The sequence below is a fragment of the Salvelinus alpinus genome, chromosome 2 (genome assembly GCF_045679555.1).
Source record: "Salvelinus alpinus chromosome 2, SLU_Salpinus.1, whole genome shotgun sequence".
Lineage (NCBI taxonomy): Eukaryota > Metazoa > Chordata > Actinopteri > Salmoniformes > Salmonidae > Salvelinus > Salvelinus alpinus.
Genome location: NC_092087.1, coordinates 34,847,889 through 34,863,510, shown reverse-complemented (window position 1 = coordinate 34,863,510; position 15,622 = coordinate 34,847,889). Strand labels below are relative to the sequence as shown.

At 43.9% G+C, this 15,622-nt stretch overlaps 1 protein-coding gene across 1 annotated transcript; it reads right to left on the bottom strand.

Annotated features, from left to right (window-relative positions):
* Positions 1-307: 307 nt before the first annotated feature.
* On the bottom strand, positions 308-5,453 carry LOC139559505 (RNA-binding protein 15-like). Its single transcript, XM_071375567.1, has one exon. It carries the CDS (start codon positions 5,301-5,303, stop codon positions 2,796-2,798), a length of 2,508 nt encoding a protein of 835 aa, XP_071231668.1. The 5' UTR covers positions 5,304-5,453; the 3' UTR covers positions 308-2,795.
* Between the last annotated feature and the right edge of the window lie 10,169 nt (positions 5,454-15,622).

The following is a 15,622-nucleotide window of genomic DNA, read 5'->3' as shown; positions in this document are numbered from 1 at the left end:
GCCCCACTCCCACGGGACACTAGGGACATCTCAGCAAAGGCACAGTAATGATGGCCAGGTAAAAGGTGGTGGGGGGGGGGGGGGGGTTTGGGCATTAACAGCTGGAACATCAGCAACTCTTCAAAAAGCTGTGTCAACAATGATGGTGAGCAATGATGTCAACACAAAGATTTGAGCTCTTTCCCTTGCTCTCAACACTTTTCTTTTTCCTTTCTGGTCTGGAAAGGTGCTCCCATTTTTCAAGTGCAAAAGCCAATTCCTTCGCAACACAACAGAAAAGGTCACAAAAGTCGTCTTCCAAGGCAGAAACATTTGTTTTCCCACGAAAGAGAACATTTATTGATACCGAAACAAAATCTATGAAGTGCAAGCTGCACTTTGTGTTTTTTGACAACTACGTCTTAGGCGCATGTGCAATTGCGGTTTCCATTTTTTCTCCAAAAATCAGGTGGACACAGCACAAAGCATATTTTCCATTTAAAACACGGGAAATGGCATCACAAAGCATTAACACAACGAGCAGTAAATTCTGAGGAAATGCACAAAGGGCCACTGTGCAAAGGACCCTTGCCCCTGTGCATTCTGGAGTATTTTTGCATATGGTGTTTTCCAGTGTCCAACGGTGGTATGGTGGAGTTATCCCCTCTGGTATTCCTTGCTCAAAAATCTGAAGTGTCCATAACATACATACAGTAATAATTTTATACAAGAAATGTCACTTAAAATACATTTTTAAATAAAACTTTTTTTATATATATAAAAATGCCAATACACTTTGAATTCTAAGTAGAAGCAGACGGCTACGGCATTAACAACACTACTGGTGAGTTCCCCAAGTATAAAGTTGTCAATTAATGTAAAGGCCAAATTGAAAATCAACAATTATGTAAATGAACTTCCACTGTAGTATTGAGAGATTTTGATACATAAGCTTAATGCCAGTCAACAAACCTTATCCTTAGTTTAACTCTAAACAGAATTTAAGTACACTGTTGAACTAAACCAATTGTTAAAATCTATATATGTTTTAGGGACATACATACTCTTGGTCCTTGAGAGCAAATAGAAAGGTATCCTGTTTCAAAAGTGAGTCATACATTTGACATAACGGATTGAACTCATTGGAGAAATTCCATTTAGATAAACTACTTTCCTTCTCACCTTGTTGACTCACTTTTGTGGAACTGAAAAGACTATGTGAAATGGCGCCGCCTAGCTTTCTGGAAGGCTAGGCAGTCTCTAAATGGTTTCTAGACAGTTCTCTCAGAACCAAAAGGGGAAGTCATCAAGGGACACATATTACTGCCATGAGGGGCCATCGTCATTTGGTTTAGAAGCTTTATTTCCCTCTTTACCATGTATAGTAAAAGACTTACTTAAACTTAACCATTTAACCGTGGGGATGATTGTTGGAAATAACATTACTCATAATATAAAAAACAGGATAACGTCCTGACCTCAAGGACCTCAGTGGCACAGGAAAATAGTGGTAGTTCTTATTTGGTAAAAAATAATACCCTCTATGGAATTTGTGCGACATCATCTCTATTGAATGAACCCAAGGATCATAGACCTGTTGACAATCAAAACCATTCTGGATTTACGGTAATAGAGTCAATATTTGGATATTGCCTAACTAATAGGCACTTTTAAATTAGACCACTCAAAAGAAACGTATGAGCCTTGTTTTTTTGTGTGTTTCTTTTTACTATTAGTCTATATAGTCAACAGGGCAATGCAACACTTGTAAAACAAACTCTGATATCCTAGATTCTCTTATAATGTATCACACAAAATATTGTTTCCAACATCGAAAATTCAAAATTAACTGTGAGTGCTATTGGTGCCAAGCAAAGATACACTGACAACAGTCGGTGAAAATGTGAGCACTTTGGCGATTAGAAATAACAAAAATCGTCCCAATTATGGATCAAATAAGTAAGACCTTATCAAACAGCAATGTTTGATTTGAAAATATTCCAGGTAGAGTTATGTAAATAACCAAATTTCAAAACCGTTCATGTCCCTTTACATTGGCTGCTTGATAGAGACTGGTATATTCTTATTGATCAACAAAAGCAGACGCCAATTTGACTAATAAATTATTGATAATGCAATGGAAAACTGTATCGTCTTACAACTACACACCTTCACAGGGCTCTTAAAATATGGCATGGCTTATCTATTACCAGTCTGACTACGTGTAAGATATTCAAATGAGGAGATAACTAAGTGTAGTTCAGTTTTTTTTCAGGTCTCAGATTAATCTTTACATGCTTTTATGTTCTACTGCAATGAATAGCAAACAAGACTTGACACCAGATAAATTATTGTTTGCAAATACAATGGATGTCAGATTTTTTCCAAATAAAAAGGCAATAACCAATGTAGTAGTGATTCACAAAAATGCATAAATTACTCTACAGATGAATGATTTACAGATTAGTTGCGCAAATAGAGAAAGGTGAGTCTACTTTGACCTAACCATTTTCAATTAAATGTATCCACTTCTTGCGATTTAAATTGTTCACATTAAAAGTAGACCACCAATAGAATGTAATGCAGGCTACATGCTAATGCATGCTAAGTTGACAACTTAAAATATCTGAAAGGCTTGTTATTTTTCATTACCAAATGATTCTTAGTATAGCATTGTGTTCTGCCAAGAAGTTCTACTTGTAGCAAGACAGAAAGCTATCAACCCCACCCTGTTCCGTTTCAATGACAGCTAAATCCCGTAACACATTGTGGGTGTGAATGTGCTACCAATGCATCACACATGAATGATTCTCATTTTATGACGCTCCTCTGACAATGACCATCACCAGGTAGTCCTCTTCGGTTTTGGCAAGGGCTTTAGCTGAGGCATCCATGAACTGCTGGGAAAAATCACAGGGCGGGAAAGCGTGAAGAACTCCTGCGCCGTCCTTGTCACGGCTGCCACCCACAGGCAGGCTGATGACGCCGGCCGCTTGCTTCTGCTTCAGGTAGGAGACCAGGTTCTTTAGAGGCCTCTCGGTGGAGCTTCCCACATCCTGGGGCCCCTCACAGCTCCCGGGCACAGCCAAGAGGACAGAATAGCCGCTGGGGCCTGCAGTCTTGATGCGACGGGACACCTCATCCAGCTTGGGCTGGTCCAGACGCAGGCGCTGGGTGATCTTTAGCTGGGACACCTGACCACCAGTGGAGCTCTCCACCAGTAGTCTGGCTGCCACAGCTAAGTCCCCCTCTAGCAGGTGCATGGAGGTGGGGAAGCTGCTGTTCTTCAGCAGGAGCACGCCCTGCCAGGCCTGACACAGCTTCTGCCCCCCGGCCCCCTGCTTAGACTGCAGGCTGGACAGGGAAGAGGGGTGATCAGAGCGGTCCTCCCTCTTTACAGGGCTTGTGCATGAGTCAATGGCTTTGCGTTTGCGGTCCCGTTCTGGTAAGGCTGGGCTGTCTGTCCGCAGCCGCTTGTCCCCAGGGCCACGGCCTAGGCTGCCCCGCTGCTCTCTGACGGGAGAGGGTCTATCGGAGCGTGGGGGGCTGTAGCGCCCCCCGTCCCGGCTGCTGCCACCAGGGCTGCGCTCCAGAGAGGCGCCGTGACGACGACGCCCATGTTCACTGCTGTTTGGTGAGCGGTCCGGGCGACGCCCATCTTCTAAGGGGCGGCGTTTTTGGGCCTGGTCTCGGCTCTGCAGCTCCCGTTCCAGAGACCAGGGTTCACGTGAACGCCTCTCCAGGTGCTCCACGGGTTCAAAAGCTGCCCCTCGCACCCTCTCGCAGACTGCTGGGCCAGCCCAGTCTGCGTTGTACAGTTCCCTTTCCCTGAAGCGGAGTGGGGGTGGAGGGCTCCTCTCTCTGATTCTGATGGCCTCGAGGGTGGGTCGGTGGACGAACGAGTCTGCCACTAGGTCAAAGTGAGGCGGCAGAGGGAGAGGCTGCAGGTACTGTTGCTGGTAGCGGAGCTCTGTGTCAGCAAAGTCCACCCTAAGTCTTCTCTCAGGACCACCCAGAGGAAAGCCACGCATGTGGGAGCAGGCGGCCTGGGCAGCGTCCAGGCTCTCATACTGGATGTAGGCCCACGTGTCCCCCTTCCTGTAGTCTATAGTCCTGATGGTGCCGAAGCGGTCAAACTCCCTAGCCAGAGCAGCAAGGGGGACCCAGGGGCCAAGACCCCCCACCCACAGCCTGGTTGTGGGTGTCGCTTTGCCATAGCCAATTTTAATAGGGTTGTGACACACCACTTTTCCTGACATGGTGATCTTAGCGCGGTGAGCCATGTCCAGGTTCTCGAACTTTAGGAATCCATAGGTGCTGTTCTGTCCGCGAGCGGATGTCCGCTTGATGTCCACCTCTGTGATCAACCCAAACCTGTCAAACACCCTCCTCAAGTCATTCTCTGTCACTGAGACATCGAGGTTGCCAAGAAACAACGTCCTGTTGGCCCGCTGCTCATCTTCAGGGGAGAGAAGGTCCTCCTCACAGAAAGCTGCGCAGTCAGGGATGAAGGGTGGCCGGGCCCTGGCTTCATAGATAGAAAATTCCCTCTCTCTTTCTAGTTCTCTAGGGAGGGAGGGGGGAGGAGGGAGACGGCCCAAAGCTAGCTGCTGCAGTCGGAAATCTCTATATCCTAGCCCCGTTGGTGAAAGGGGTCTTTGGACATGCAAATGTCTGTGTCCTGCAACTTCTGCATATGGATCTTTTTCGATGGGGGAGCGGCTCCTCCTCCGGTTCATGTACACCGCGTCAATTTTTAGAGGGCGGTCATAGAGTACCAACTTGCCGCGTGCGTGTTTGGCCGCCTTGGCATCGTCGGGCCTTCTGAAATTCACAAATGCCACCCTTTCGTCGTTAACTCGGCTTATTTTGACACTCACGTCCCCAAATTTCTTAAATTCGTGAAATAATCCATCTTCAATGTCTTCGTCGCTCAACTGAGAGCCCAGTTCGCTGATTTTTAGAGTCTTGTACTCACTTTCGTTACTCGGAAGAGGCCGCGGTTCCCCGCGAGAATTGGTCCTTGTCGTGGGGTCCAGAGCAATGCTAATGTGTAGCTTGCTACTCGAACCAGTTGTATTAGCATATCCATGACTACTCCCAGTTCGATTTGCCACATATCCGTCTAAATCTCGACAGTCTCTCTTTTCAGATGGTAAACTCCGTTTCACCGAACCACCACTTTTGACAGAACTATTGCCGTTGCTGCCTGCCGCCGAGAGTGTTCCCATTTTCTTACTTGTTAGGTGGCTTCCTCCCCGGTCTCGAATATCGTCCAGAATCCGCGAACGCTTTTTAACGGGCGACCGCTCCTTGCCTTTCATTTTTAGTAGACTGCAGTTACCGTCTTGAAAACAATATATTCTAATCTTACTACTCACTGTTTTTGTCTCTAACTTAAGTCAAATGTGCTTTAAATTCAACTCGTAGGCGACATGTCCGCCATGTTGAAGAGCAGCATTAAAAGTCCCGCCCAGCTTTGGTGATTGGTGGAATGCGGCTCGCGTAGAGAAGAACGATTGGTTCCACACATGTCACTCAACACAGTATAGGTGCGGTTCTGGGCCTAAAATACAGTGAGGAAGGTCAGTAACCTCTAATATCTTAGGCTTTATGTATGAGATACATACATGTTAATATTATAGTAGGCCTATCCTTTTTGGATCAGAGGGAAATGCAACAGGCTAAAAATAAGATTGTGCCATAGAAACTCCAACACATTTTTGTATTGTCTAGTGAAGATTTTGAACATTTGGCTGAGAATGTAGGCTAAGGCATATGGTAGGAAATAAGAAAAAAATGTGTGCTTTAAAAATAAAAACTAATAAGATTAATAAAAGTAGTAACAAAACATTACAATGAGACTCAGCTTATAGATTGTTTTATGTCTTCATAGTGATCTACTCTATACTGATGTAAATTCTTTGAGAGAGTGTGAGAGAGAGACACATCATGTACAATATCAATCAAAGTCATGAAAGACATGGGGGAGAGCGAGGTGGAACTGGTTAGTGGTAGAGGAGTTGATTGATGAGGCCTGAATCGACTGACAGGGACTGGCACATTTATTTCTGGGGCCTACTTAGGTAGAACCTCTCTGGTTATGTCCCAAATCCTCTATATATTGAACTATTTTTAAACAGGGGCAATCGAGCTCTGGTCAAAAGTAGTGCACTATGTGGGAATAGGGTGCCATTTGGGACACAATCTCTCTGCCTGTACGGCTGCAGCCAAAGTCACTGGCACCAGTACTGGTGCACTGCCAGAGAGGCATCGGAGGAGTGATGAGGAGCAGCTGGTGGAGAAGAGGAAACCTATTCATAACAGTGTCATTTGCCCTCATTACAGCCAGACAGATGCCTCAATTACAGCAACAGTTGAACCAGAAGGATAGGGTAGGCACCATAGCTACAGTACAGGCCTTTGGAGATACAGTATCTATCCCCTTTCATTCATTTGTGCAAATTTGTAAACTTTAAGTTTATTATTGTAAAATGTCTGGTTCGCATACAAATACAATACAATACAAATACAATTACTCCTTTTGCCGTGAGCAACCTGTTGCCAGGTGGATGTGAGAAGCACAATAACCACTAGGGGGCAGAGGGGTTCCTCTGATAAAGTGCTATGGACACTGAGGGCGTAGGCCTCCTTGTAATTTCTTTCTCACTTCCTGTGACACACCTCAAGGTCCAATGAAGGACAAACATACACAGGCTTAACCATGTTACCATCCAACCTTTTTTATCCAAGTAAAGTACATGCCACGGGAAGTAGGGATCTCTTTGTGTTGATTAAACAAATTATGCGAGAAATGTCGTTGACAACGCTTTTATGCACAAATATTGATATAATAACCATCATATCAAAGTAAACTTGGAGTCACCCAATGACATGTTGTGTGGTCCTCCCAGTACAATTTGTCAAAAGCAAACAGTTTATTAGGCTACAGATGAAACAATTTATGATGAACTTAACAGGGTGGTGAAAGGTGATGAGCTTGATGCTCCTTTCCAATAAATATCAAGGGTTATATTCTGGTGACATAATCATCGATGCTTGGCTGCTGTTAGACAAACATAATCTTGTGTTTTTGTGCATGATAATCTCATCCTGTAGGCTATATTTGCGCTCTAGCCACCAGCGTGCAGATACAGTACTGTACCCCTATCTGCTGTTGGCTAGAACGCACGTGCCAATACCATAGTGGGCACACTTCCAATATAATCCCCAAATTTGGGGGGACCATATGTAGAGTTCAAAATGCGATGGAAACCCATTTAACTTGTATTTTTTATTTGGTCATTTAACCGCAAAAGGTATTTTTATGTGCACTATGTGATCATGCACAGGCTTTTATCTGCAAGAAGTCAATTTGATGGAAACATCTCTGTTAGGAAAATGCGCATAAAACAATTGTTTTTACGCGGATTTTAGAATGGACACATTTACGGTATCACCAGGACCAATGGTAAATTCATGTAATAGGTTTTGCAAAATTCACATAAAGTTCCTGGTATTTATTAGTTCATATCAATTTAAAGAAATTTTGCCAATTTATTCATGACCAAATTTAGCTAGCATTAGATAGTTAATCCAGAGATTCTGACCTTTGCCTCGATTTGGCAGTCTCGTCCAGATCTTCATGGCATTTGTAGCTCTTTATGATAGCCACATTAGCAGATAATTAGAATTTCATTTTTGGAGGGTAAATACAGGCAAATATATTGTCAAAAGCCACCTTCGCCTAGAGAGATTTACACAGTTATCAAAACGTTAAGCCAGGGTAAGCCTGAAATAAATAATGATGAACTTCACAGGGTAGTGAAAGTGCAAGGTGATGAGCTTGATGCTCCTTTCCAATGAATAATCTCGCTCTTTTGTCCATAATAATCTCATCATGTTGGCAAAGACAGTACAGTCTGAAGATAGGCTAAAACTGCTTATCCAATATAAATCCCAGATCACACTTGTAGGCAGGGCGCAACTTCCACTGAGGACAGGGGGACATGTCACCCCCACATTCTGAAATTGCATTTTTGTCCCCCAAATTTTATCATTGGAATGTGATACAAAACACGGCAACAGTGTGCTTTAAGACCATGCAGACGCCTCCGAGCAATCAGGTAGGCTGTTCGGAGTGTTTATTCCAACTGGATTTAGGACCACACAGACACCACAGAGCGGGCTGACAGGCTGTGTGAAGTCAAAGCTTCTGGAAGGCTGGCTGGGCCAGCACGGGAGAGTTGAACATAGTGTTGAGGTCTTTCACCGAGTTGTAAAAGAAAGCAGAACTGAAACTTGTACTCTTTAGTTGACTGATGTAGCTGGCAAGGTAACTGCTGTTCAACTTATCAGAAAAAATACAAAACAAGTGTATATTCGCTGTGCTGAGCTAGTATTGTAACTGACATGTAACGTTAGCTAATGTTTCATCCCGTCTTGACTGAGGTGAATGAATAAGCTACGCTAGTAAGTAGCTTCCACAGCCAGGTCAGCTCTAGCCTCTAGTTATCTGTCAGATAGCGATATGAGGTGGCTATTATTACTATCTAACAGCAGTTGTTTGTATGGAAATGTTTTGTAGCCTTTGTTTTGTCACGCTTCAGAAGTAAATGAACTTGGCAAGCTTTTGCTAGTTGATGTACCGTTAGAGAGAGAGCTGGCCAAAAGTTGGCTTACATTAGCTATTATTTTTGCCTTAAACTAGAATTTAATTAAACAATAAAACCATCAGCCAAATGATTGAAGAATTATATTTTTTTCAGTGCAATGTGAGTTGTATTAGTCAGTATGTCAATGTAATGTTATTGATCTGTCAGTTTCCCTAGATAATTCCCTACTTTTCACACTGACACTGTAATAAACAGCTCTAAAGTTACAGGCTTCGCTGTCATGGTGCACAGTAGAGGTCTGCACAGGACCGATTTCTTCATCCAGCTCCCGCCCTCAGACACAGCTTTTCATACCTCACTCTGCCAGCACCTGCTGGCTTTCTTTCCGATGGTCCCAAACCCAACCACAGTCCCGCAATGTTATTTTAGGCATATGTGATGCAGCTCACTTGCCAGCCAGGGTCCCAGCAATGTTGCGCCCTATAGGCAATATCAAATGTGCAAAAATAACTTAAGAAATAGGTTCAATTACCATAGATTCTCACATGGCCCTTATATTAGGCTATCTGTATTACTGGGCTATATCAGCCAACATGCTAGCTGTAGTTTGAAGAGAGCAGAGTTGGAGAGACTGGCACTTTCTCTTAATCTATTTTTATAGCCTACCTTTTTGGAGGGAAGATTTTCAGACAGAAAAATATGCCTGATCAACATTTAAGCCTATTTCTAGGCAATGTGGTAAACTATGTTGTGCCTTTTCCTTTTCAATGATGATTCATTTTTATGATTGCACTTCGACTCACGTTGGTTGAGCGCCACACATACTAGGCGCACTTGAACTCTAACACCCAACTAGGAGAGGTAGGCTACTGAAGTTGACACAGCTAATTCTGAGTGTGTGGCTAATGCAAAAAATGTATGTTTTTAATACGATAGGTACGCTAACACATACAAAGCAGAAGGAGGAACGTTTCAAAATAATCTGTGGGACAACAAAAATATTTTCATCTGTCTGACGCCCGCTCCCGCCTGCAGCTTGAAAAATGCTGACTGTGCCGCAATGATCTCTGGTATACTGCAGAAATGCAGCCCTCTAGTGCAGTCAGTACACAACACTATGCTCATCATGTCTTAGCAGGATTAGATGGTGACAGGGGTCCCAAGATGGTCAAACAGTCAGGGAAGACCAATTTACGGAGCTCAGGTGAATTTTCCAGTATATTCAGTGAATGATGCAAAGTTCCATCTTGAATTGATGTGTAGACCTACAGTAGCTACAGGACAGCAGTTTAAGCTTAAAGCTACAGTCTAGGATCTGGGAATACTGGTCATTTCAATTATTGAACCATTGATTCGATTCTTGGATAATATAGTGTATAAATGTACACCAAGGTCATTCTTTGTCATGCCTAATTTTAGGAGGATCAGATGGTGACAGGGGTCTCAACAGGGTCAGGCAGCCAGGGAAGACCAGTCTGTGACAGAGGTGAGGTGAATTTATGCAGATACAACACTTTATTATTTTAACCAGCAAACACAGGACAAGCCAGATGTTTTTTAAGGCAGTCTGACAAACCTCCAAAGTTGATTTCCAAACTGTATCAAGGGTTGATAGAGGCTTTTCCCAATGACACAAAACATTTAAATCAAAAATGTGAGGAAGACCTGGGAGACGCTATTGACGATGATGAATGGATACAGATAAAGTGCCTTCAGAGAGTATTCAAACCCCTTGACTTTTTCCACCTTTTGTTACGTTACAGTCTTATTCTAAAATTGATTAAATAAATAAAAATCCTCAGCAATCTACACACCATACCCCATAATGACCAAGCAAAAACAGGTTTTTAGAAATGTTTGCTAATTTATTAAATATAAAAAACAGAAACACCTTATTTACGTAAGTATTCAGACCCTTTGCTATGAGACTCGAAATTGAGCTCATGTGCATCCTGTTTCCATTGATCATCCTTGAGATGTTTCTACAACTCGATTGGAGTCGACCTGTTGTAAATTCAATTGATTGGACATGATTTGGAAAGGCACACACCTGTCTATATAAGGTCCCACAGTTGACAGTGCATGTCAGAACAATAACCAAACCACGAGGTTGAAGGAATTGTTTGTAGAGCGCCGAAACACGATTGTGTCGAGGCACAGATCTGGGGAAGGGTACCAAAACATTTCTGCAGCATTAAAGCCCCAAGAACACAGTGGCCTTCATCATTCTTAAATGGAAGAAGTTTGGAACCACCAAGACTCTTCCTAGAGCTGGCCACCCAGACAAACTGAGCAATTGGGGGAGAAGGACCATGGTCAGGGAGGTGAACAAGAACCTGATGGTCACCATGACAGAACTCTAGAGATTCTCTGTGGAGATGAAAGAACTTTCCAGAAGGACAACCATCTCTGTAGCACTCCACCAATCAGGCATTTAGGGTAGAGCGGCCAGACGGAAGCCACTCCTCAGTAAAAGGTACATGACAGTCCGCTTGGAGTTTGCCAAAAAGCACCTAAACACTCTCAGAGCATGAGAAACAAGATTCTCTGTTCTGATGAAACCAAGATTGAACTCTTTGGCCTGAATGCCAAGTGTCACGTCTGGAGGAAACCTGGCACCATCCCTACGGTGAAGCATGAGGGTGGCAGAATCATGCTGTGGGGATGTTTTTCAGCGGCAGGGACTGAGAGACTAGTCAGGATTGAGGCAAAGATGAACAGAGCAAAATACAGAGAGATCATTGATGAAAACCTGCTCCAGAGCTTTCATAACCTCAGACTGGGGTGAAGGTTCACCTTCCAACAGGACAACAACCCTAAGCACACAGCCAAGGCAACACAGGAGTGGCTTCGGGACAAGTCTCTGAATGTCCTTGAGTGGCCCAGCCAGATCCAGGACTTAAACCTGATCAAACTTCTCTGGAGAGACCTGAAAATAGCTGTGCAGCAATGCTCCCCATCCAACCTGACAGCTTGAGAGGATCTGCAGAGAAGAATGGGAGGAACATCCCAAATGCAGGTGTGCCAAGCTTGTAGCGTCATACCCAAGAAAACTTGAGGCTATAATCGCTGCAAAAGGTGCTCCAGCAAAGTACTGAATAAAGGGTCTGAATACTTATGTAAATGTGATATTTCCATAAAGAAATATATTAGCAAAAATGATTAAAAACCTGTTTTTGCTTTATCATTCTGGGGTATTGTGTGTAGATTGATGATGGGGGAAAAAACTATTTAATCAATTTTAGAATAAGGCAGTAACATATCAAAATGTGGAAAAAGTCACTATGTTAGAATGCCCAGTCATGTTCATATAATCTCAGACATAAATTGCTGCAGTTTAAGACCATCCATAAAATGTGCTATATGCCAGTGAAACGGAATATCATGCACTCAGAAATTGTATTATTCTGTTGGATGTGTAAAGTAAAAAAGGGGACATATTTGCATATTTTGTGGTCTTGTGAAGGCTGGCTGAATTCTGGCAAAGAGTATGTACTTTTATCTCAGCATCTCTACAGATTTTCCCTTCTCCCTGTTTTTGTTTGCTTGGAAATGTTGATACTGGAGACTGTTAATAGAATAAATTGTATAACCTTGCATTTATAGTGGCTAATAAATGCATTGCCATTAATTGGAAGGTTGGTTATCCTTCCACAATGTGTGGAAGAAATGTCAAGTTATGTACAGTATCACTAGATTTGTTTTAAGATTAAGGGTATACTGTGCAACTTTCATAAGGTTTGGATGCCTTATATGGAATACTGTACAACAAAAATAGTCTGTGTTGAAAACATGGCCACGTCAGGGGAGATACCTATTTAGGCAATCCCTAGCTGCTGGGCTGCTTAGTCCTGGCCCTGGGGGGTCTGCTGTACTGTTGTCACTCTGGCCTCGCTTAACACACCTGAAATCAAATAAAATGTTATTTGTCACATGTGTCGAATACAACAGACCTTACAGTGAAATGCTTACTTACAAACTCTTAATCAACAATGCAGTTGTAAGAAAAGTAAGTGTCAAGTGAAAAATAAAATAACAGTAGTGAGGCTGTATACAAGGGGTACCGGTACAGAGTCAATGTGCAGGGGCACCGGTTAGTCGAGGTAATTGAGGTAATATGTACATGTAGGTAGAGTTAAAGTGACTATGTATAGCTAATAAACAGAGAGTAGCAGCAGCGTAAAATAGGCGGAGGGGGGGGGAGGCAATGCAAGTAGTCTAGGTAGCCATTTGATTAGCTGTTCAGGAGTCTTATGGTTTTGGGTAAAAGCTGTTAAGAAGCCTTTTGGACTTAGCGGTCCTGGATGTCAGGAAGCTTGGCCCCAGTGATATACTGGGCCGTACACACTACACTCTGTAGTGCTTTGCTTTCGGAGGTCGAGCAGTTGCCATACCAGGCAGTGATGCAACCAGTCAGGATGCTCCCGATGGTGCAGCTGTAGAACTTTTTGAGGATCTGAGGACCCATGCCAAATATTTTCAGTGTCCTGAGGGGTGTGTTTGGACCATGATAGTTTGTTGGTGATGTGGACACCAAGGAACTTGAAGCTCTCAACCTGCTCCACTACAGCTCCGTCGATGAGAATGGGGGCATGCTCGGTTCTCCTTTTCCTGTAGTCCACAATCATCTCCTTTGTCTTGATCACGTTGAGGGAGAGGTTGTTATCCTGGCACCACGCGGCCAGGTCTCTGACCTCCTCCCTATAAGCTGTCTCATCGTTGTCGGTGATCCGGCCTACCACTGTTGTGTCACCGGCAAACTTAATGATGGTGTTGGAGTCGTGCTTGGCCATCCAGTCATGAGTAAACAGGGAGTACAGGAGGGAACTGAGGATCAGCGTGGCGGATGTGTTGTTACCTACCCTTACCAGGATCCAGTTGCAGAGGGAGGTATTTAGTCCCAGGGTCCTTAGCTTAGTGATGAGCTTTGAGGGCATTATGGTGTTGAACGCTGAGCTATAGTCAATGAATAGCATTCTCACATAGGTGTTCCTTTTGTCCAGGTGGGAAAGGGCGGTGTGTAGTGCAATAGAGATTGCATCATCTGTGGATCTGCAAATTGGAGTGGGTCTTAGGTTTCTGGGATAATGGTGTTGATGTGAGCCATGACCAGTCTTTCAAAGCACTTCATGGCTACAGACGTGAGTGCTATGGGTCGGTAGTCATTTAGGCAGGTTACCTTCGTGTTCTTGGGCACAGGGACTATGCTGCCCTACCAAGTAAAAAGGCAGTAACTGCTCATAGCGTGGAACTGAGAAGAATGACTTTTATTTACCTTGGTTTCACAGTAACTTTATGCAATTACTGCTAATGTGACCCCCATTTTCTCCAAAACACAATACAATAGAGGCAGGACACTTGTCCACATAATTAAGCACGTATTTAATGTATCAAAAATGACATTGTCACGAACCGGCTCAGAGCCCGTAACAAAAGGGAGACCACGTGGAAATAAGGAGTAACAAAATATATTTATTAGATAAAGAAACTAGGTATAATATACAATGGTGTGTGTAATCAGCAATCAGCAGTGTAAGTGAATGTTTTGCATGCATGAATGTGATAATGCAGGGTGTTGAAAGATGCTAAAACAAACAACCAAAAAGCACCATGAAACATAACCGAATCTATCAAGGTGTCTACATGGAGAGAGTCTCCTCCATGAATGGGGAAGTGGTGTATTTATCCTGGGAGAGTGGGCCCAGGTGTTTCCCATGTAGCTGACGACCCTCCCAACTCCGCCCACCGGCATCCTAATAAGGAAACAAGAGCAAAGAGAGAGAAAACGGTAGACAGAGTGGGAGGGTTGTCACAACATTAACTCATTTTCGACCAAATGAGTAGATACTGCCTTTTTGCTTGGTAGGGCAGTATGGTGATCTGCTTGAAACATCAATCAATCAATCACATTTATTTATAAAGCCCTTTTTACATCAGTGATGTCACAAAGTGCTATTCAGAAACCCAGCTGGGTTTCACTGATGTAAAAAGGGCTTTATAAATAAATGTGATTGATTGATTGATGTTTCAAGCAGATCACCATACTGCCCTACCCCAAACAGCAATCAATTGAGATGTAGAAGCACAGTGGCTAGAAAGGCAGGAATCTAGGAAGAAACCTGGAGAGGAACCAGGCTCTGAGGGGTGGCCAGTCCTCTTCCAGTCCTCTTCTGGCTGTGCGGGTGAAGATTATAACAGTACATGGCCAAGATGTTCAAACGTTCATAGATGACCAGCAGGGTCAAATAATAATAATCACAGTGGTTGTAGAGGGTGCAACAGGTCAGCACCTCAGGAGTAAATGTCATTCAGAGTTAGAGACAGCAGGTGCGGTAGAGAAAGAGGTTTGAAAACAGCACGGTAGCACGTCCGGTGAACAGGTCAGGGTTCCATAGCCGCAGGCAGAACAGTTGAAACTGGAGCAGCAGCACGACCAAATGGACTGGGGACAGCAAGGAGTCATTAGGCCAGGTAGTTCTGAGGCATGGTCCTAGGGCTCAGATCCTCTGAGAGAAGAGAAAGAGAGAGAGAGAATTAGAGGGTGTATACTTAAATTCCCACAGGACACCGGATAAGACAGGAGAAATACTCCAGATATAACAGACTGACCCTAGCCCCAAAACACAAAAACTATTGCAGCATAATTACTGGAGGCTGAGACAAGAGGGGTCGGGAGATACTGTGGCCCAGTCTGACTATACCCCCGGACAGGGCCAACCAGGAAGGATATAACCCCACCCACTTTGCCAAAGCACAGCCCCCACACCACTAGAGGGATATCTTCATCCACCAACTTACTACCCTGAGACAAGGCCAAGTATAGCCCAGGAAGATCTAGCCCATGACACGAACCCGAGGGGGGCGCCAACCCGGACAGGAAGATCACGTCAGAGACTCAACCCACTCAAGTGATGCACCCCTCCTAGGGACGGCATGGAAGAGCACCAGTAAGCCAATGACTCAGCCCCCGTAATCGGGTTACAGGCAGAGAATCCCAGTGGAGAGAGGGGAACTGGCCAGGCAGAGAC

Bases quoted from the DNA above. Each gene is read 5' to 3' on its own strand.
- LOC139559505 (XM_071375567.1), bottom strand. From the start codon at position 5,303: ATGAAAGGCAAGGAGCGGTCGCCCGTTAAAAAGCGTTCGCGGATTCTG.